The following is a 20,818-nucleotide window of genomic DNA, read 5'->3' as shown; positions in this document are numbered from 1 at the left end:
GATTAAAATCAACTGGGATAAATACGGATGTAACAAGACAATAAACAGCAGAACTTCGCTGGAGATCCAGACCAGAACTTGGCTGGAGATCCTGGCTAGAGATCCTGGCTAGGCTGCTGATCAACTGAACGCTGTCTCTGTGTCATTCCTTCTTCACCGACTCCATCCACACCTTTGGGGACCCCTGGACCTGCTGGGGTTGGACCCCGGCACACTCAGACACGGGAATGGTCACAGCGTGGTGTGGCTCGGCTGAAGAGCAGCAGAAGGGGTGTCCTAAAACAAGGTTGGCTGGATAAGAGCACCATAATAATAATAATGTTTGCATAGTATTTGGTGGTTTACAAAGTGCTTTCAGATGCATCATTTTGTTTTGACTCTCGCAGTCCTGTGAATTTGGCATGGTGGGCATTATTACTTCTGTTTTACAAATAAAGAAATAAAGGCTCAAAGCTATTAGCAATCAACTCAAACCCTGAGCTCTGTTCTTTCTAATGACATAGTCTAGAGGATTTGGAAAGCTATTAAGAGACATTTGGAGTTGATGCATTATGTAAAAGAGAACCCCTGTAGGTTTAAGCAGGGCAGGGATGCTTACAGAGGAATGCTTGGCTGAAAGATTTGTCCCATGTCACCACTTTCTGGAATGCGGAGGGGAAAAACAAGCCCAAACATACAGACGCTGAAGCGAGCATAAATTTATACTGTCAGCTGTGCTTGGCAGCGTCCCAGAAGAGCAGAATTCCCTTCAATATGCCTGTTTAACCAATCTACAATCATCTAAGTAAATATTTTACACCACCAACACACAATAATACCCTGTGCATTACATTAACAAGACATTGCTCCCTTTGAAATTGCTAGAATATCTTAGATCCCCACCTGTCTTCTTCCCGGTGCCAAAGATTTATCACTGGAATCCCTTCTTTCTGGAAACCATAAAGTGCTCACCATATGTGCTGGATCTCTGGCACAGCAGAACCACCCATTGTCTCCTCGGTATCACTGTCCCCTTCCTTCTGCTAATCCTAGCCCTCAGTTTAACAGTTATGTGGGGCCCCCATTTTAGGCCCAAACAGGGCGTGGTTGGGTACACAGGTGTGTAAGGAATGAACAGGCTGTTGCACTTACCATTCGGTCTTTTAAGAGCCGTTCACATGCCTGCACTGCCTTTTTGAGGTCAGGATCATGTCTATCATGTGGACTGCTGTCTCCTCAATATCTGGTTAATCACTGTATTCTCAACCAAATTTCTGGCACTTAGTAAATGCTCAATGAATATTCAATGAATGAACACAATGCAGCCACAATGCTTATAAATGGATAAGTATCATCTTGTTAAGATGCCCAGGACATAGACACATCCTAGGTTTGGGGGTGAGAGCTCCCATGTAGAGAAATATGATACATCATAAAGATAGCACCAACCCATCATATTATTACTCTTCTAGACACTCTCCAATGGGGGAGGGGGTGAAAAGAACAGTGGGTTCTCTGTTCTGTACTTAATGCTTCATGTACATTATAGATATTACAACCCCATTTTTTAGGTGAGGAAATTGAGTGACTGGTTTTCTAAATTAAGTGGCAGAGCTAGGACAAGAACTCCAAATCCAGAATACTCTTTCTACCACACCTCACACCTGCACCGCAAGTGGCCAAGGTCTTCATTAGTAAAAGGAACCACTATCCTCATTTTAATGGTGGCATAGTCTGTCTCTGTTCCTTGTTCATGTGCTTCCCCTCTTCTATTCTGTTGCCCTGTCCCAAGTTTATCTCACATGGGACTTTGTGTAGAGCACAGCTTCTTCTCCGACTTTAATGTGTGTACGAACTGCCTGCAGATCTAGTTCAAATACAGACTCTGGTTCAGCAGCTCTGGTGGGGCCAGAAAGTCTGCATTTCTAACCGGCTCCCAGGTGCTGAGGATGCTCTGGTCCTCACCCACACTTTGGTAGATCAGTGTTGTGTTCACACATTTTGGATGATGAGAACTCTGACCCCATCGTACCGATTCATGTTATATAAAATCTGGGTATGTTAAAGCAGGTTAAATGGCAGAAACAAAAAAACTGCAGTGCAGAAGCTACCTGCCCGGAGTCTGTACTGGTGGCCAAATTGTAGTATGGTCTTTATAGTTAACAGGAGGCCCGATGCACAAAATTCGTGCAAGGGTAGGCCCTCGCGGCCCTGCTGCCTCACGGCCCTGCCCCCAGCCTGCACCTGCCTTGACCTAGAGCTGCCCGCATCCACCACCACACCCCCCTGCCGCCCTCGTTCCCCGGAGCTCCCCAGTCGATCGCCCGCAGAGGGTGGCCTGGGCCTCCCTCTTTGAGACGATCGCAGAGCCCCCTTCCGATTGATCGCCCCCCTGGCCAGTGGCCTGGGCCTTCCTCTGCGGGGCGATCGTGGGGCTATGGCAGGCCTCCCAACCAGTTGCATCGCACCCGCCTTGGCTGGCCTGGTGCCAGTGTGTGTCATAGCGTGGTCATCTGGAAAGTCGTCCAACGGTTGTTCTGCTGTTCAGTCGATTTGCATATTACACTTTTATTATTATAGATTATATGCTTCTAGGTAGGATATTTACAGCTTTTTCTGTTTGGTCTTTACAACTGTTCTATTAGATAGGATGGGTATTCAAATTCCTGGCACATAGAATGCTCAATACATTTGGGGTATTTTTATTCCTGCTTTATAGAGACTGAGCCTCAGAGAGATTAACTGTTGATCAAGCAGATGTTCAAATCCACATCTTCTGACTACAACTGCAACTCTTCCCCACCCCACCCAATCCTCCCCGACTGCTACACACTCTTCTGGGTGGTAAATAATTTCCGTTTTCTCCTCTTTTCATTTAGGCATCCTGTCTTTTTACGTATGTAACTCACAGTCACTCATTATGAGCCCCCCACCACACACACTTTAATGTCAGTCTCTCCTATCCAATATGGATAAAGATGAAAGGAGACTCAGAACAGTGAAACTGTTAGCATCACAGAAACATCTTAAAGGGCTCCAATCCTAACTGGCTTCAGTTGCACTCTGAGATGAGGCAGCATTACATGGTGACCAGTCACACTAAAGCCATTACTTTCTAGGGGCAACTCTTCCCCTTAATCACTGTTTATTAACATTCACTCCTAGTGTGATAACAACACTGGAAGCTTAATATCCATACTTCTCCCTAGGCCCAAAGGACCTAACTAAAATTTAAACCCAAAACACCAATAAACACAATGAAAAGTTGTTGGGGTTCTTTGCCTCCTGTAGTCTAAAATGAATGTATTAAAATAAAAGTAAAAAAAGATAACATTTAGTGCACACTTTGTGCCAGGTACTGCCTTAAGAGCTCTAAACCTCACACTAACCTCTGAGTGCTATTACTACATCCTCTTTAAAGATGAGAAAATGACTTCTGGGGAGGTTCAAGAACTAGTTCAAGGTCACAGACTTGCTAAGCCAGAAATTTAAATCCAGGCAGTTGGTTGCTAAGTCCAAAATCTTAACTTTTATTCTACAGTATTTCCCAAGATGCCCAGATGCTGTTTGTCTGCAATAATTTAAATATAAATCTACAGCCTCTTTTAATTTGCAAAAAAAATGAAACTCCCATTCAAAGCAGCTTAAGTAAAAGGGAGTGATGTAATGGCTCCTATCGGTGACTTACAGAATGGGCTGGCATCAGGGACAGCTGGGCCCAGGGACTTGAACACCGTCAGGATTCTCTCTGTGTGTTCCTCGATGAATGTCAGGCTCTTTCTCCCAGGCCAGTTTATGGGAGCCCACATGGTGGGGTCATTTGGGGAAGCTCCAGTTTCCTCTCCTAACATGAGTCCAGACAGTAAAATATCTGTCCCTCATGGCTCAGGTACAAAAAATTCACATGGAAGACTCTGATTGACCCATTTTAGATTATGTACCCCTCCCCGGGTCATCTCAATAGCAAGGGAGATAGGGAACTACGATTTGCCCAGTATGAGTTACATGCCTTCCCCTGTGGTCTGGAGGGCTGGGTCTGTCCCAGAAGAGGGCAGGAAGGTGCTGGACAGAAAAAATAAAATAGTTGTTAAATTACGTCTTTAGAGTTTACAAAATGCTCCCATATGATTTGTGCACCTTGAGTCTCTCTAAGCACAACTACCCTATGAAGGTAGCAGGGTATTACTGAGAAAATGTGGGCTACCATTGCACTCCTGTTTACTGCACATCACTGGATGCTCCACGGGCATGTGAAGTTCAAGGTGTCCAGAGCTGAGCTCCTCACCTTGTCACTTCAACCGACTCCCACTTGATTTCGTCCTTGGTTGGTGGCACCAGCATCACCATTGCTCCCCAAGCTAAGTAGCCTGTGAGGTTCACTTCACTCTCTTCCCTCCATCTCACGTGCAACTGTTTGTTAGTACTGCTAATGTTGCCTCCTAAGTATTTCTGCAATGATTCCTTTGTCTCAATATCCCATACACACTAAAAAATGAGAACATGGAGAGCTTACCTCCTCCCTCACAACCGCTCTTCTTCCCTTGTTGCAGTTAGGATGTTCTCCCCATCCACTCAGTTGTCAAATATGGAATTGGGTATCAAGGTTGGGTATCCCCTTCTCCTTTGACTTCCATGCTTATGCGACTACCAGTTCCTAATGTTTGGCATCCTATTTGTCTCTGAAACCTACCCGCCTCTCTCCATTCACAGTGCCATCAGCTCTCACTCCCTGCAGCAATATCCTCGCTAGTGCCCTCCGCCCCCCCCCCGTCCCCCCCCCCCCCCCCGCAATCTTCACTCCCTCCGACCCCTTCCACAGGAGGAAGCCAGAAGTGATCACGCCAGCCCCTTCCCTCTCCCCCGCTTCCCACTCCCCAATCCTCTGTTTCCTCGTATGCATGGTTAACCAGACCACAAAATCTAGTGTGAGGGCCCTGATTCATACCCGTCTCCCTTCCACGTAGCACAGTGCACTTGGCACAATAAATGCGACACTGCACTCTTCCCCTTTCTGATTATAGCTTGTTTGCAGCAGATACATCCCTGACATGTTCTAGGTGTGTCGGACCTGGGGAGGCACAGAGTCTCCGGATACGGTTTCCTGGAGTACGAGCTGAAGGCCCTTAAAGGAAGCCTCAGACTAGCGTCCTCGTCCCAAACCACGAAAGGATGCAAATCCCAAGGCATCTTCAGGCCCGACCGCCGCCCTCGCGGCTCTGGCCAAACATCTTCCCCACTCGGGACCTCTGTCTCCTAACGTGTGAAAAGTGCATGTTGAGCGAGAGAAAGTGAAACTTCAGAGCCGCGTGCAGTGAGAAGCCAGACAGATCCACTCGGGAGCCGGCGCGTCCCCGTGCGGGTGCGAGTGCGCATGCGCGTGCGCGGCCGTCCCGGCGGCCCCCGGGGGAGGCGGGAGCAGGCGGGTTCCCGCGGTTCGGCCCCGCCATTGGCGGGCGGTTTGAATGACGGAAATGACGGCGTCTCGGCGATGGCAGTCCCGCAGGCGCACGAACGGCTGTTGGGAAGCTGAGCGGCGGCGGCCGCCGGGGTCTTCCCTGGCGGAGCTACGCCTCCTGGCTCCCGGCCCCCGGCTCCCAGGTGAGTGACGGCCGCACCGCCTCCCCTCGACCCGGGCGTGCACGACCCCGGAAGCCTGGGAGCTGGGGGTGCGGCGGGGAGGGGGACGCCGAGCGGGCGCGGCGCCGCGAACGCAGCCAGGCCCGCGGTGCCCGGCCTCGGCGGCCGCTCTCCCCGGCCCGCCTGGGCTTGCGGCTCCGAGCAGCTGCGGGACCGGAGCGCGGCCCGACCTGACCCGTCCGCTCGCGCGAGAGGCCGCCCCGGGGCCTTGGCGCGTGTGGCTCTGCGCCTCTCCCGGGCCCGGTCGCGCGGGGTCCCGGAAATCTGCACCCTGCTCCGCGCGTCCTGCCCGCCCTCGCCCGAGGTCTCCGGGACGTGGCCTGAAACCTGGTCACCGCCGGAGAGCGTGCTCTATTTTGGTGTCTGTCACCTTTAATTTTTTAAGCATTAAGTCCTGCCCCAAACTGAGCCTTTAAAACATTGGGGAAGGTTCGGAGTCTTTGGTCGTGTCACGTTCATTCACTCGCGTAATCACCAGGACAGCCTGTTGGGGTTACTCCCATTGTTTGCATAATTTAAGAAAAAGGAGGCCACAGTGACTTAGGTGACTTGGCCAGAGTCTTCCTGCCTTAAGTTGCAGTGCGGGGTCTTGAACCCAGTCATCTGAGTCTGGTATAAAGTTTGTGATTACAATGTGTCAGGTGCCATTTGATCTGAACAAAATCTTGCAAGATTAGTATCTTTCTTATTGTATAGCAATAATTCATAGGATTTCAAAAATCCATTTTCATATGCATAAGGGAGGGAGCAGGTTTTCAAACCTACCTCTTAGTAGGTTTTCAAATGTAAGCCTGGGAGGAATCATGTAAACAGAAAATACCGCTTGATAAACGGCACAGTAATTGTTTCAGGCGTCGGTCATCAGTGGATGCTAAACGGAATGGGCAGAAGTTGGATGAGCAGCATGAAACTTACACAGCCTCAACTATCCCTCCGCCAGATACTTAGACATGAAAAGTAGTAACTCCAGTGGAGAAATCTGGTAGGGAGATACCACCTGAACCGCCTGATCATTTAACTTCATTGACCGCCTGATGGGGTGCACCGGCAGGCTGCACTCTCACTTCTGTGGTGGTCTTGGCAAAAATGCATACCCTCATGCTAACCGCAGGAGGAGATTAAACAGATCCAGATTGAGGGACGTTCTACAAAATAACTGGCCAGTGTTTTTTTAAAAATGTCAAGATTTTGAGAAGAAAAACAGGTTGAGGAGCCGTCCCAGATTAGAGGAGTTGAAGGAGACGCAACAGCCTCCGCAGCCATGAGAATGCGAAGCACCTGCGTCCTGACGTCTGTTGGCATGGACGCTTCCGCTGGGGTCTCCTTGCCAACGATGGAGCCTTGCCAATAACTGAGCACAGCAGGCCTGTTCCTGAGAAAGGAGGCACGCTCAGAGGGCTAGCTGGACCTTCCTTAGACTGCATGGCCGTTTAGGAGGCATCTACCCAGCTGCCCTCTCTCCTTCACTCGGTGTCAGATTTGCATGGAAGTCTGACGTTTTCCCAGCTTTCACCAGCTTTCTCCCCATTTTTTTTCTGACACAGGCATTTCCCCTAATAAAAACCTTTGTGGGCTTAATCCCACCTTGGTATCTGCAGAGTACCACAACAATCAAATGCAGTGTATTTTCCTTGGATTGCGTCCTGGTCCAGAAAATGGACATTAGTGGAATAATTGGTGAAATTTGAAGGTTTTAACTTTTTCTATAGATTAGTTAAAAGTATTGTGCCAGTGCTAATTTCCTGGTTTTGATTATTGTACTGTGGTTACATAAAATGTTAACATTTAAGGAAGTTGGGGAAAGAGTATACGGGAATTCTAAGTCTGAAATTATTTCCAAATACGCTTAAAAAAATTTAAGTCATATACAAGAGAAAACAGTTGTTCTGTCACACAGAGGTAAAAATAAACAAATGTATGTTTGCTTTTCTATAATCCTCTCACAAATGAAATGGTGAATACTCAGAATTCTTGGAAATGACAGTGATGGGAATGGGGAAGTATCAGAATGACCTGAGGAGGGTTTTCAAATTACAAAAACTTACAGATTCTTACATTCTTTCAATTTCTCTCCAGCAGACTCCCCCAAATAGGAGCATGTTAAACTAGGGAGGAGAGTGAGAATACTGAGTATAAACAGTACTACTAGACATATAGAACTGGAAATCTAAACACTTAACTCATCCAAACAACAGAATTGTTCCAAAGGGATTTTTGAAAATGATTATTTATTTAGAAATCACCCATTGTAGTTGTTGAAGAATTGTTTACTGCTCAGGGGTTGATAGGTGATCAAGTTGTGTATAACAGATTGGAAGTTGAATCTAGGGACCAGGAGCCCTTGCAGTTACAGCAGTAATTGTGAAAACATTTATTCTGTGCTGGTACATCTTTTTAAGTCTTTGGGCTTTTTTGCCTTTAAGCTAAGTAAATTGGAAATCCCAATTAGGAATAAGTCAGGTCCCAGGTACGCTAGGTAAACAATAATCTGCTGTAGATGGAGAACATTTTTTTTCAAGTACTTCTGATTATCCTCCACTTCTTCCCATCTATCTGAGAGCCACTGATTTAAGTGCTGCATTAATGATTGATGTTTGTAAATAATTTGGACTTTGTTTACCCAAATTATGTTATTTGCATGTACACAGCCCTTAATTGTCAAATATACTTTTTAAAAATTATCTTTGCTGCCCTATATTAATAGACATTTTTCCTTTTTAAACATGCAGAACCTTTATATTTAGAGAACACAGACATGAAAAGAAAGGTAGTGAATGCTGGCAAGATGAGATTGAGTCCTAATGAGGAAGCCTTCATTTTAAAAGAAGATTATGAGAGAAGACGAAAGCTACGATTGCTACAAGTAAGATTTATTTGGAACAAAGTTTCAAATTCTGTATCTTCCCCCAATTATTAGTATTTTTTACATTAAAGTGTTCTAAGTAAAATGTTGCATTTAAAAACCTTTTCTTGGCTGTACAAAAGCCTCGATTCTTGCATACTAACTAGTTTTGGAACATTTGAAAAATAGACCAAAATGGTAAATATATTGAAGAAGAGTTTGAGGATAGGGGTGCGTTGACTCAATAATTATTGGAGATAGTTCTTTAAATATTTTTTAAATGATGTTTAACTGATAAAGATTAGGATGACTTTGAAGACTTAATGAAAAGATCATTAGCTGCTGAAACAAATTTATTATGAAGTTGCAGGTTTTTCTTTTCTAGAAGTCTTTAGAGTAAGTTAGTTAAGTCTTTGTGAAGCATATTTTAGGCGCCATTCTGCTTAAAATTGGGATGATGTACCTTAGATAGGGAGTTCTCATCTAGCTCTGTCTATATTCATCTGAACTATACATTTTATTGAATCATGTTTAACCATTTTAGCCTCTTAAATTAGGTTATTAGAATGGTAATGACAGTACCACTAGGGCTTGAGGGATATTATAGCTAATCATTTAGGAAACTTTAGGAGATGTCTTAAAATTTTAGGGTTTTTTTCCCTATATCACTTGGATTTTTTTTTTTGCTTTACATAGAGCTTATCTAATGAATATTCAGGAGAATTGATAGATCTAAAGAAAATTAATTTAAGTTCTGTTTCCAAATAGCTTTTTAAAAAGATTTAAGTACTCTTTTTTATATATCTGCTAAATATTAATTCTTCAGGTTCGAGAGCAAGAAAGGGATATCGCTTTACAGAGAAGAGAAGATGTAAAACAAAGGAGAATTCGGCAATTTAATCATTTGGCAGAGGCACTGAGGGCAGAATGGGAAGAATCACAGACTCAGAAAATAAACAACTTGGAAAAACTGTATTTGGCAAGTTTAAGAAGTATGGGAGAAGGACACCAACAAGCCAAAGAAAATGTAAGTGAACACTGGTATGACTGCCTATCTGTGGTAGTAATTATGGGTAAAAGCAAATTGTACTTGTTAAATGTTTGATAAAAAAACGTTTTTATATATAGAATTTGTTTTGGGCAATCTGAACTTTTTAAATTTAATGTCATTTAAGAATGCTGCTAGGTTCATTTCCTAGTAAGAGTCATGTCAAGTAAAATCTATCTTCCTGTAATGTTTAATTTGTGTGTGTGTGTGTGTGTGTTAAGCCTCATCTGAGGATAGTTTTCCATTGGTTTTTCTTTATAATATATTCTTATTGACTTCAAAGAGGGAGGGAGGGCTAGAAACATCAATGATGAGAGAGAATCATTGATTGGCTGCCTCATTCATGTCCCCTACTGGGGATTGAGCCCGCAACCTGCGCATGTGCCCCTAACCAGAGTTGAACCCAGGATCCTTCAGTCCACAGGCCAACGCTCTATCCACTGAGCCAAGCCAACTAGGGCTCTATTGATTTTTAGAGAGAATGGAAGGGATGGAGAGAGACAATTCGAGAAACATCCATGTGAGAGAGACGCACCTAATTGCCTCCCACAGGAGCCCTGACCAGGGCTGGTGATCTAGCCTGCAACTGAGATACATGCCCTTGACCAGAATCAAACCTGGGACCCTTCAGTCCTTGAGCTGATACTCTATCCTCTGAGCCAAACCGGCTAGGGCTATCGTCCTGTAATGTTTCATTCTCTTCCAGTCTTTAACTGTCTGGGTAAAAAAAAAAAAAAAAAAAGTAACTTTCTTAATCAGAAGTTGTTTTTGAGCATTTTGGACAGACTCAGTGGGTTGAATTCATATTTCTTATTTCATTATCATTCCTCATATCTCTAATACATATATAGTTGAATGTACATACACTTGGATTTCATTCATACAGTGTAAAAATTTTTTGATGTCTTTCAAAGAGGCAAAGTAGAACTTAACTCAGTATTTCAGACTGCCCCATAAACCTTATGTTGTTTTTTATTTTGATTTATGATTGGAAATATGGGCATACCTTGGAGATATTGCAAGTTTTGTCCCAGACCACCACAATGAAGTGAATCACGTGAATTGTTTGGTTTCCTGGTGCTTATAAATGTTATATTTACACTATACTGTAGTCTAATAAGTATACAATCACATTATGTCTAAAAAACAATGTACATACCTTAACTAAAAAGTACTTTAATGCTAAAAAATGCTAACTATCATCTGAGCCTATTGGAAAAATGGACTTGCTCAAAGTAGGTTGCCACAGACCTTTAATTTGTAAAAATCCACACTATCAAGTGCAATAAAGTGAAGCACAGTAAAACAACATATGCCTGTTCTAGATTGCAGTCCCGGAGACAGTCCACAAAACAAGGCAAGTCTTCAATATCAAGCCAATAGTGAGGAAAAGAAATATCTTTTTTTTTTAAATATTTTATTGATTTTTTACAGAGAGGAAGGGAGAGGGATAGAGAGTTAGAAACATCGATGAGAGAGAAACATCGATCAGCTGCCTCCTGCACATCTCCTACTGGGGATATGCCCGCAACCCAGGTACTTGCCCTTGACCGGAATCGAACCTGGGACCTTTCAGTCCGCAGGCCGACGCTCTATCCACTGAGCCAAACCGGTTTCAGCGAAAAGAAATATCTTTAAAGAATGTGGCAATAAATATGTTCCATGGTCCCTGGTTTTAGTCTGGGTTTTTAGTAATGACAGTAAGTTCTGATACCAGATTTTTGTAGCTTCATTTATTTGTGCTTTATTTCAGTGTTTCCTAAACTTCAGTCATTTTCATGATTTTTGTTCTGACTTGAGAAGCAACCAAAGATTGTACTGTAATGCTACCTTTTAACCCTGAATTACATGATTTAATATCTTATATCTATTTTTAGGAACCTGATTTGAATGCTCTGGCACAGAGGGCAGCAGAAAGAAAAAGAAAAGCTGAACTGAGGCATAAAGAGGCCCTGAAAGTACAGAAAAATCAAAAAGAAATGTCAATTAAACGAAAAACCTGGTAAAGTAATAGTTTTTATCATATTTTCCACTGAAGCAGATATGGTTAGAAGTAGATGCTGCATTGGATATTGTTTAAACAGCTATTAAAAAAAAATCACAGTATATCCATTGGGTTGTTAATTTGGTTTTTAAAAATAATGCAGTAGGGGGAGGGGATGTGCTTAGGTAGGTAAACATAGTAACAAAGACTTTAGCAACAATTGCTAAGTTATGTAGAAATGTATGGCTAGTTCAGCACGTGTGTCAACCAAAATCTCTCTGCCTCTGATGTGGGGAAAAAAAATATATCAGTGCGATTAAGAACATTAAAAGGTTATAGACTCTTTGGAAGTCATTAGTATTTTTGCATATTATAAAAATGAAAAGAGCCTGTTATTAGTCAGCAATAGTCATTTTATGTAGTAGCCCATTTTTATCAATATTTCTCTTTTTTGCCCTAGCTGGTTTGGCTCAGTGAATAGACCGTCGGCCTGCGGACTGAAGGGTCCCAGGTTCGATTCCAGTCAAGGGCATGTACCTTGGTTGCGGGCACATCCCCAGTGGGGAGTGTGTAGGAGGCAGCTGATTGATGTTTCTCTCTCATCCGATGTTTCTAACTCTCTATCCCTCTCCCTTCCTCTCTGTAAAAAATCAATAAAATATATTTTTTTAAAAATATATTTCTCTTTTTTTTTTTTTAACCCTGAACTAAAGAACATTAGATGTTCATTGGACTAGACCCCACTGTAGAGCTTTATGTCCTTAGATATATCTCTTAAACTTGGTAAACAATTTCTTAATACCTGCTGTGTATAGACTGTTTATTAAATAACACACTGAGCTTGTGGGATCAGATGGGAGGATTTCTTGAGATCCTGTGGCTTCTATATTTTTAATCTTCAGGGATGTACTATAATATTGTCTGAGAAAGTAATTTATGCATCTTTTGTTTTTTAAGGCACATAAAAGCTCGGAAGGAAGCACTGCTTGCGGAAAAAGAGAGGTCTGCCCAAATCACAAGCCTGCCACCTCCTCCTCCACGTCTTTTTGAGGTGAATTACTTTGAGTGTTAAGAAAAACTAGGTTATAATAATTCTTTACTTTAATTCTATAATAATTCTTTATAGAATTCAGTGCAGGTCAAAATATTTGCTATAACTTTTTTTTTAATTTATTGATTTTTAAGGAGAGAGAGAGAAACATGGATTTGTTGTTCCATCTGTTTATGCAGTCATTGGTTGATTCTTGTATGTGCTTTGATTGGGGATCGAACCCACAACCTTGGCTTATCCTGACAGTGATCTAACCAACTGAGCTACCCGACCAGGGTCTAACTTAATTTTAATTGTACAAATAACACATGCATATATTTGGAGTAAATAGTATGTATCTCTACTGTATTAGGACTGGTTTTTTTTTAGCACAATACTAATACTGTTCTGAATATAATCTAAAATAAAGTGTGTGACCCAGCCAGTGTGGCTCAGTGATTGATTGTCGACCTATGAACCAAGAGGTGGTTTCATTCCTAGTCACAGCACATGCCTGGATTTCGGGCTCAATCCCCAGTAAGGAGGCATGCAGGAGGCAGCCAATCAATGATTCTCATCATTGATGTTTCCATCTCTCTCTCCCTCTCCCTTCCTCTCTGAAATCAATGAAAATATATTAAAACACAGTCTGTGTTCAGTTTTTCCCAGTTATCTAAAAATATTTTTGGTTATTTGAAAACCTGTAGATGTTTTTTATCTTTAAAAATGCCCTTTATTTATTTTTTAAAAACTGGATTATTTGCTCTGTAGACTTTTCCATATTTAGGATTTGGCCATTGTAGACAGTTACTATATTATAAGATAGAGATTAGTTCATATAAGTTCATAAGTTTATATAAGATTATGCAAAATATCATTTTGAACAATTTTATTAAGTAAAGTGGAAATTAAAAGGTATCAGTTCTCTTGTTCACATTAGCTTTTTTTTTTTTTAAATATATTTTATTGATTTTTTTACAGAGAGGAAGGAAGAGAGATAGAGAGTTAGAAACATTGATGAGAGAGAAACATCAATCAGCTGCCTCCTGCACATCTCCTACTGGGGATGTGCCTGCAACCCAGGTACATGCCCTTGACCGGAATCGAACCCGGGACCCTTCAGTCCGCAGGCCGACGCTCTACCCACCGAGCCAAACTGATTTCGGCACACGTTAGCTTTTGGTGGTTATTGGGATGGCTGTTTGGATGATTATCAAAATTACAGTTTTTACCTAAGAAGTTAGTTAGAAAAGGAAAAACACAAATACAAAAGTGTCTAATTTAGTTGTATATACATATATATTTTATGTACGCATGATCGATATAAGTACCCAGTATTCACCTCTTAAGCCTTTAATGTTGTCAGCCTTCCTGCTTTTATGTTGAGCCATCTGCCATGTAACATTTGATCCAACAAGATTCAAATGGAAGAGTCAGATTTCAGTCTCTCCCTCAGGACCATGTTAAAAGACAGGTGGTATTTTATCTGTGATCCTGTGATTTATCGTTGTCATAATTCCTAATGTTCCTGGCAAACCAAAGTAAAAAATTTACAAAAAGCATGAAAAACTGTATGATTTAGCAAATATGAATTATATGTTGGATGTAGACCCCCCCCCGCAACTTTTTTTTATGAAAATTTTCAAAATAACAGAGAAGTTAGAAGAATACAATGAATAGCTGTTTGCGTTGTGTATAGATTTCAAATAGTTGTGCATATATGTATACATTTGAATGTAAATTGTAGAAATGACATTTCACCCTAAATACTTCCGCATGCTTCTTGTAAGAATAAGGATGTTTTCTTATGCAATCACAGTAACACCTTAGGAAAATTAACATTAATTCCTTAAATCCATTTAATATTTAGTCAGTAATCAGAATTTTCCAACTGCCCCTAAATTGTCTTGTCTTATACCTTTTTCTTTTTTAATTGATTTTAGAGAGAGAGAGAGATAGGAACATCAATGATGAGAGAGAATCATTGATTGGCTGCCTCCTGCACGCCCCCCACCGGGGATTGAGCCCACAACCCGGGCATGTGCGCTTGACCAGAATTGAACCTGGGACCCTTCAGACCGCAGACTGGTGCTCTATCTACTAAGCCAAACCAGCTAGGACTTTTTTTTTCCCCCCAAACCAGCATCCAAGCCAAAGTTCACCTATTGCTTCTGCTTGTTTTATTTCTTTGGTTTCTCTTAATGTAAAACAATAACTCCCCCAAGTCTTTTATTTCAGACTTTTTTAAGGGACTGGTTTGAAGAGACTAGACTAGTTTCTCATGTTCTGTATTTATCTGGCTTGGTTATGGTCATGTCTACAAGAGATATCCATCATAAAGGTATATTTTTCTCTTTAGCTTGAGGGCCGGTGCATGTGCACAGAACATGGGGGTGGCGGAGGGTTGGGGGGGAAGTCCCTCAACCCGGCCTGCACCCTCTCTCAGTCCCTAGCATTGCTGCGGAGGCAGGAGAGGCTCCCGCCACTGCTGCTGACCTTGCCAGCTGTGAGCCTGGCTTCTGGCTGAGCACACTGACCACCAGGGGGCAGCTCCTGCATTGAGTGTCTGCCCCCTGGTGGTCAGTGTGCATCATAGTGACCAGTCATTCTGCCATTCGGTCGATTTGGATATTAGCCTTTTATTATATAAGACTAGAGGCCCAGTGCACAAAAATTTGTGCACTCGGGGGGAATGGGGGGGTCCCTCAGCCTGGCCTGTGCCCTCTCGCAGTCTGGGACCCCTCAGGAGATAACACTCTGCTGGCTTAGGCCTGCTCCCGGGTGGCAGAGGGCAGGCCCAATCCCTAGGTGCAGCCCCTGGTCGGGTTCAGAGCAGGGCCGATTGGGATGTCATGCACAGAGCAGGGCGGATCAGGAGGTTTCGATGCCACCCTCAGTCACGCTCAGGGTAGGGCTGATTAGGGGGTTGGGGCACCGCCCCCATCACACTCAAGGCAGGGTCGATGGGGAGGTTGCGGCGCCACCCCCCATCACACACAGAGCAGGGCCAATCAGGGGGCTGGGGCGCTGCCCCCTGTCACGCACAGAGCAGGGCCCATCAGGGGGTTGGGGAGCTCCCCCCTGTCACGCACAGAGCAGGGCCCATCAGGGGGTTGAGGAGCTCCCCCCGTCACTCAGAGAGTAGGGCCGATAGGAGAGTTGGGGCACCGCCCCCTGTCACACACAGAGCAGGGCGGATCAGGGGGTTAGGACGCCGCCACTGTCACACTCAGGGCAGGGCCGATGGGGAAGTTATGGCTCTACCCCATCACACACAGAGCAGGGCCCATGGGGGTGGGGGGGTTGTGGCGCCGCCCTCTATCACCCACAGAGCAGGGCCGATCAGGGGGTTGGGGCGCCGCCACTCTCACACTCAGGGCAGGGCTGATGGGGAGGTTATGGCTCTACCCTGTCACACACAGAGCAGGGCCCGTGGGGGTGGGGGGGCGGGTTGGGGTGCCACACCCTGTCACACACACAGCAGGGCCGATCAGGGGGTTGGGGCGCCGCACCCTGTCACACACAGAGCTGCAGGGCGATCAGAGGTTGGGGAGCTCCCCCCTATCAGGCACAGAGCAGGGCTGATCAGGAGGTTGGGGCGCCTTCCCCTGTCACAAACAGAGCAGGGCCGATAGGGAGGTTGCGGCCCCGCCCCCTGTCACACACAGAGCTGCAGGGCGATCAGGGGGTTTGGGCGCTGCCCCCTGTCACTCTGATCCCGGTGCCGGGGGGCCTCTCAGCTCCGCTGATCCCGGTGCTGGGAGGCATATTACCCTTTTACTATATAGGGTAGAGGCCTGGTGCATGGGTGGGGCTGGCTGGTTTGCCCTGAAGGGTGTCCTGGATCAGTGTGGGGGTCCCCACTAGGGTGCCTGGCCAGCCTGGGTGAGGGGATGATGGCTGTTTGCAGCTGGTCACACACCATTCAGGGTGGGGGTCCCCACTGGGGTGCCTGGCCAGCCTGGGTGAGGGGATGATGGCTGTTTGCAGCTGGTCACACACCCTTCAGGGTGGGGGTCCCCACTGGGGTGCCTGGCCAGCCTGGGTGAGGGGCTGAGGGCTGTTTGCAGCTGGTCACACACCCTTCAGGGTGGGGGTCCCCACTGGGGTGCCTGGCCAGCCTGGGTGAGGGGATGATGGCTGTTTGCAGCTGGTCACACACCATTCAAGGTGGGGGTCCCCACTGGGGTGCCTGGCCAGCCTGGGTGAGGGGATGATGGCTGTTTGCAGCTGGTCACACACCCTTCAGGGTGGGGGTCCCCACTGGGGTGCCTGGCCAGCCTGGGTGAGGGGCTGAGGGCTGTTTGCAGCTGGTCACACACCCTTCAGGGTGGGGGTCCCCACTGGGGTGCCTGGCCAGTCTGGGTGAGGGGCTGAGGGCTGTTTTCAGGCTGGCGGGTGACAGAAGCTCCCAACCGCTCCTTTTTTTCTTTTTTTTCTTTTAATTCTGGGCCAGCTTTAGCTCTGAGGCTCCAGCTCTTAGGCCTCCGCTGCTGAAAGTAGGTATCTGGTTTGTTTCGGTTCGAAACAATGTATAACTCCAGCTCTGAGATCCCAGCTTGCTGAAAGCTGGTTTCTGGGGGGGTTTTTTTAGCTTCTATATTTGTTAAAATGTTTCAAACTGCAGGCTCAGAGGCCTGCAAGGCAGGCGGGGAACGTTGGTTTCCTCCATCACTGAAGCAAGCAAGCCTCATGTTAGTTCCAAGCTGCCTGGCTGCCGGCTGCCATCTTGGCTGACAGTTAATTTGCATATCGCCCTGATTAGCCAGTGGGAAGGGTAGTGGTCGTACGCCAATTACCATGTTTCTCTTTTATTAGATAGGATTACCAAGTAATCTGAGAGATGGAACTTCATCAGTGAGCATGAACTGTTGTAACCAAATAATCAAATTTAGAATCAATAATAGTAGAACAACTTATTATATGCTTCCTGATGTGATGCATTAAACCAGCCGTGGGCAAACTATGGCCTGCGGGCCGGATCCGGCCCGTTCGGCTGTTCTATCCGGCCCGCGGAGCCGAAAGAGCGGAGGGTTCTCTTGCTCTCCCCTCCCCTCCTTCACCAGCAGCAGTATTAACATGGCAACGTCGGGAAACACGGCCGCAGCTCCTCCTTCTGAGTCCAGTTTAAGAACCCATTGTGGCCCTCGAGTCAAAAAGTTTGCCCACCCCTGCATTAAACTATACAGCATCACCTCTTTAATACTCTTTTCTAAATATAATCTAGCTTTTAATTCTAATTCCAGTTTAATGGAAATATAGGGCATGATCCCATGTGAAAAAAATAAGAATAACTCATGAAAATACAAAATAAATTTATTTGTATCGGATCTAGCTTTAAATGAAAATTAATGCTTTTAATCTAACAATCTATTTCCTATGTTCCATTTTTTTCAGAACATTGAAGTAAAGAGAATTTCTAATGTGAAAACCAATAGTTCTACCTACCATCATCTTTACGCTTTCGTGAATAGAGAGACAGACACAGAACAGGTGATTGACTTAATGTTTGTTCGTTTTCCTCATTTTATTACTTCTCTGTTCATTGACTTGAGTTATATATAGCTTCTTGTAAGTTGTTTCCAGATGTCAAAATTTAAATAATTCAACTAACCATCATAGAGTAATAATGTTTTTAAAAATCTTTCAAATATGTTTTGAATTATCATGTCATATTTAATATAAATGAGGTTTAATATGAATGAAAGGAGTTAGCTATTTGGATGGTTATATTTTAAAATAGCAAATCTTAAAACTTTTTTAATCAAAATAATATATGCTCTTTGTGAAAATTTTGGAATTATACATGCCAGCCTAAATGATAGGAAAAGCACCCATGATTTCATCACCAAAAGGAAATGTAGTTAATCCATTAATGAATTCATTATAGTCTCTCTATATAAACATATACACTTTTAAAAACATGATATTTAACAAGTACTTAATATTAAATCATAGAATTTATTTAACCATTTTTCTATTGTTCCATTTCTTCTGTAAATAATGCAAACATAATATTTCTTCATCAGCTTTTTGCAAATAAACTACTTTATTTGTTCAGTCAACTTTTTTAACATGTAAGAGCTTCTAGTATGTGGTGTTTGAATATCCTGATAACTTAATTCTAAACTCTTATATGCCACAAAATTTGTCTTTGGCTGAAGAATGATGAAAGTGGCCTGCTATATTCCTGCTGGAGCCAGTAATTCTCTGAATTATGTTTTGCTACATTTACTTTCTATATACACAACTAAACTAAATTCTTAAATTACTGATGCCCTTCATGATATTTTTTCCTTTGTCATTGACAGTTGCATAGTTTAAAAATGGATCTTTCATTCTAAAAATATTTTTTTCTATTGTAACCATTATATTGGTTACTGTGAGACCCAGGAATGTCTGCAGACAAGTAAAACAGAAAAGTTAAATTCATCAATTTAAAAATTTCTCTAAATGACTAATGTACAAGATGCAGAAGTAGCATATTTTATATTTATTTTATGCACTGCAGATTACAATTCATGAAAAAAAATTTTAGAAACGTTTTCTAAAATGAGTTTTTGCTTGGGATTCAGTTTTTGCAAATTTCACACATCTTTGAGTTCAGCTACTGAGTGGAATCTGAATAATTATTTCAACCAGATTTTTGTTTAAATTTTTGCATTATATCTGAATATTCATTTTCAAATCTTGGTAAACATTAAGTAGTGTTTACCTGGGACCCTTGGTAAACACTGCTATAGTGTAAAAAAATTGTTGCACTGACACAAATCTATAAAGGATTATATCCCTAAAGCATTCTTGTAAAATCATTTCTTGATGTTTAGGCAGTAAGAATAAAACCGGGTACATGCCCTGGCCGGTGTGTTCAGTAGTTAGAGCAGTGGCCCATGCACCAAAGGGTCTCTGGTTCAGTTCCTGGTCAAGGCATGTACCTGGGTTGCAGGTTCGACCTGGCCCTCGTCAGCGCGGGTGCAGGAGGCAGCCAATCGATGTGTCTCTCCCATGTTGATGTCTCTCTCTCTTTCTTCCTTCCTCCCTCTGTACACCCCTCCCTCTCTCCCACTCTATTTATTTATTTATTTTTTCATTATTTTTAAAAATATTTTTTTATTGATTTCAGAGAGAAAGGGAGAGTGGGGAGAGAGACAGAAACATTAATGATGAGAGAGCATGATTGATCAGCTGCCTCCTATATGCCCCCCATCAGGGATCAAGCCCGCAACTTGGGCATGTGCACTTGGCTGGGATCGAACTTGGGACCCTTCAGTTCACAGGCCGAGGCCCCATCCACTGAGCCAAACAGGCAGGGCATCTCTCACTCTCTTTAAAAGTCAATGGAGCCCTGACCACTTTGGCTCGGTGGACGGAACATTGGCCTGCAGACTGAAGGGTCCCAGGTTCGATTCCAGTCAAGGCCATGTACCTTGGTTGCGGGCACATCAGTAGTGGTGGGTGTGTGGAAGGTGGCTGATCGATGTTTCTCTCTCATCAATGTTTCTAGCTCTCTATCCCTCTCCCTTCCTCTCTGTAAAAAAATCAATAAAATATATTTTTTAAAAAGTCAATGGAAAAAATATCCTCTGGTGAGGATTAACAAACAAACAAACAAAAAGTTGGGGTTACCTAATTTTTCTCTAACTTTATTTTCTTTATATCCTTTATATTTCTCATTGTGTCTGGACTTAACATGTTAATCATGAATGTTGTATATTTTAAAGTTTCCCTCCCTTAAAATTTTGGTTTATCAAAATTGACATTTTGCTTTTAATTTACCCTTAAATGGTATGAAGAATTTCAAAACAACTTTTTTTCTTAAACCTCATGGCCTAAATGGAATGAAATACTGTTCCGTAAAGGTTATTTTGTATAATGTTATGCATGTTAATGCACTATAATTTTATAGCAAATACAATTTTGATTTAATAGAATCTTTCTTGTTTTGTCTGGTGTATTTAGATTTGCATAAATATTTATTGGCTCAAAAGTTATATTTTTGTCCTGGCTGGTTTGGCTCAGTGGATAGAGCATTGGCCTGTGGACTGAAGGGCCCCCCATTCGGTTCGGGGAAGGGCACATCCCTCCCTTGCAGGCTCCCGGCCCTGGTCAGGGGCATGCTGGCGGCAACCAATCAATTTGTCTCTCTCACATTCTTGTTTCTCTCTGTCTCTCCCTCTCCCTTTCACTCTCTCTAAAAATCAATGGAAAAATATTCTTGGGTGAGGATTATTAAAAAAAAGTTATATGATACTTTTTTAATTAACTTATTTAAAATATATTTTTAATCTCTATATTTGG

At 43.4% G+C, this 20,818-nt stretch overlaps 1 protein-coding gene across 10 annotated transcripts in view; it reads left to right on the top strand.

The window, feature by feature from the left end:
• The first annotated feature begins 5,449 nt into the window (after positions 1 to 5,449).
• CEP295 (centrosomal protein 295) overlaps positions 5,450 to 20,818 on the top strand; it is a 64,699-nt gene continuing 49,330 nt past the window's right edge. For 7 of the 10 annotated variants that reach the window (XR_004970338.1, XR_004970337.1, XM_036324704.1 and 4 more), the window contains exons 1-6: positions 5,450 to 5,577; positions 8,346 to 8,479; positions 9,285 to 9,485; positions 11,384 to 11,508; positions 12,448 to 12,541; positions 17,918 to 18,013. Coding sequence is in view for 7 of the 10 variants with exons in the window: in XM_036324704.1 (XP_036180597.1) it covers positions 5,451 to 5,577; positions 8,346 to 8,479; positions 9,285 to 9,485; positions 11,384 to 11,508; positions 12,448 to 12,541; positions 17,918 to 18,013 (777 nt within the window). In the remaining 3 variants the exon portion in view is untranslated. Of the gene's footprint in view, positions 5,578 to 6,473; positions 6,599 to 8,345; positions 8,480 to 9,284; positions 9,486 to 11,383; positions 11,509 to 12,447; positions 12,542 to 14,786; positions 14,862 to 17,917; positions 18,014 to 20,818 lie in introns of those variants that run through there. The other 3 variants (XM_036324703.1, XM_036324705.1, XM_036324706.1) reach the window with 3 other exon arrangements.

The sequence above is a fragment of the Myotis myotis genome, unplaced genomic scaffold (genome assembly GCF_014108235.1).
Source record: "Myotis myotis isolate mMyoMyo1 unplaced genomic scaffold, mMyoMyo1.p scaffold_m19_p_10, whole genome shotgun sequence".
Classification (NCBI taxonomy): Eukaryota; Metazoa; Chordata; class Mammalia; order Chiroptera; family Vespertilionidae; genus Myotis; species Myotis myotis.
The sequence above is the reverse complement of the archived record's forward strand: the minus strand, read 5'-3'. Positions and strand labels throughout refer to the sequence as shown.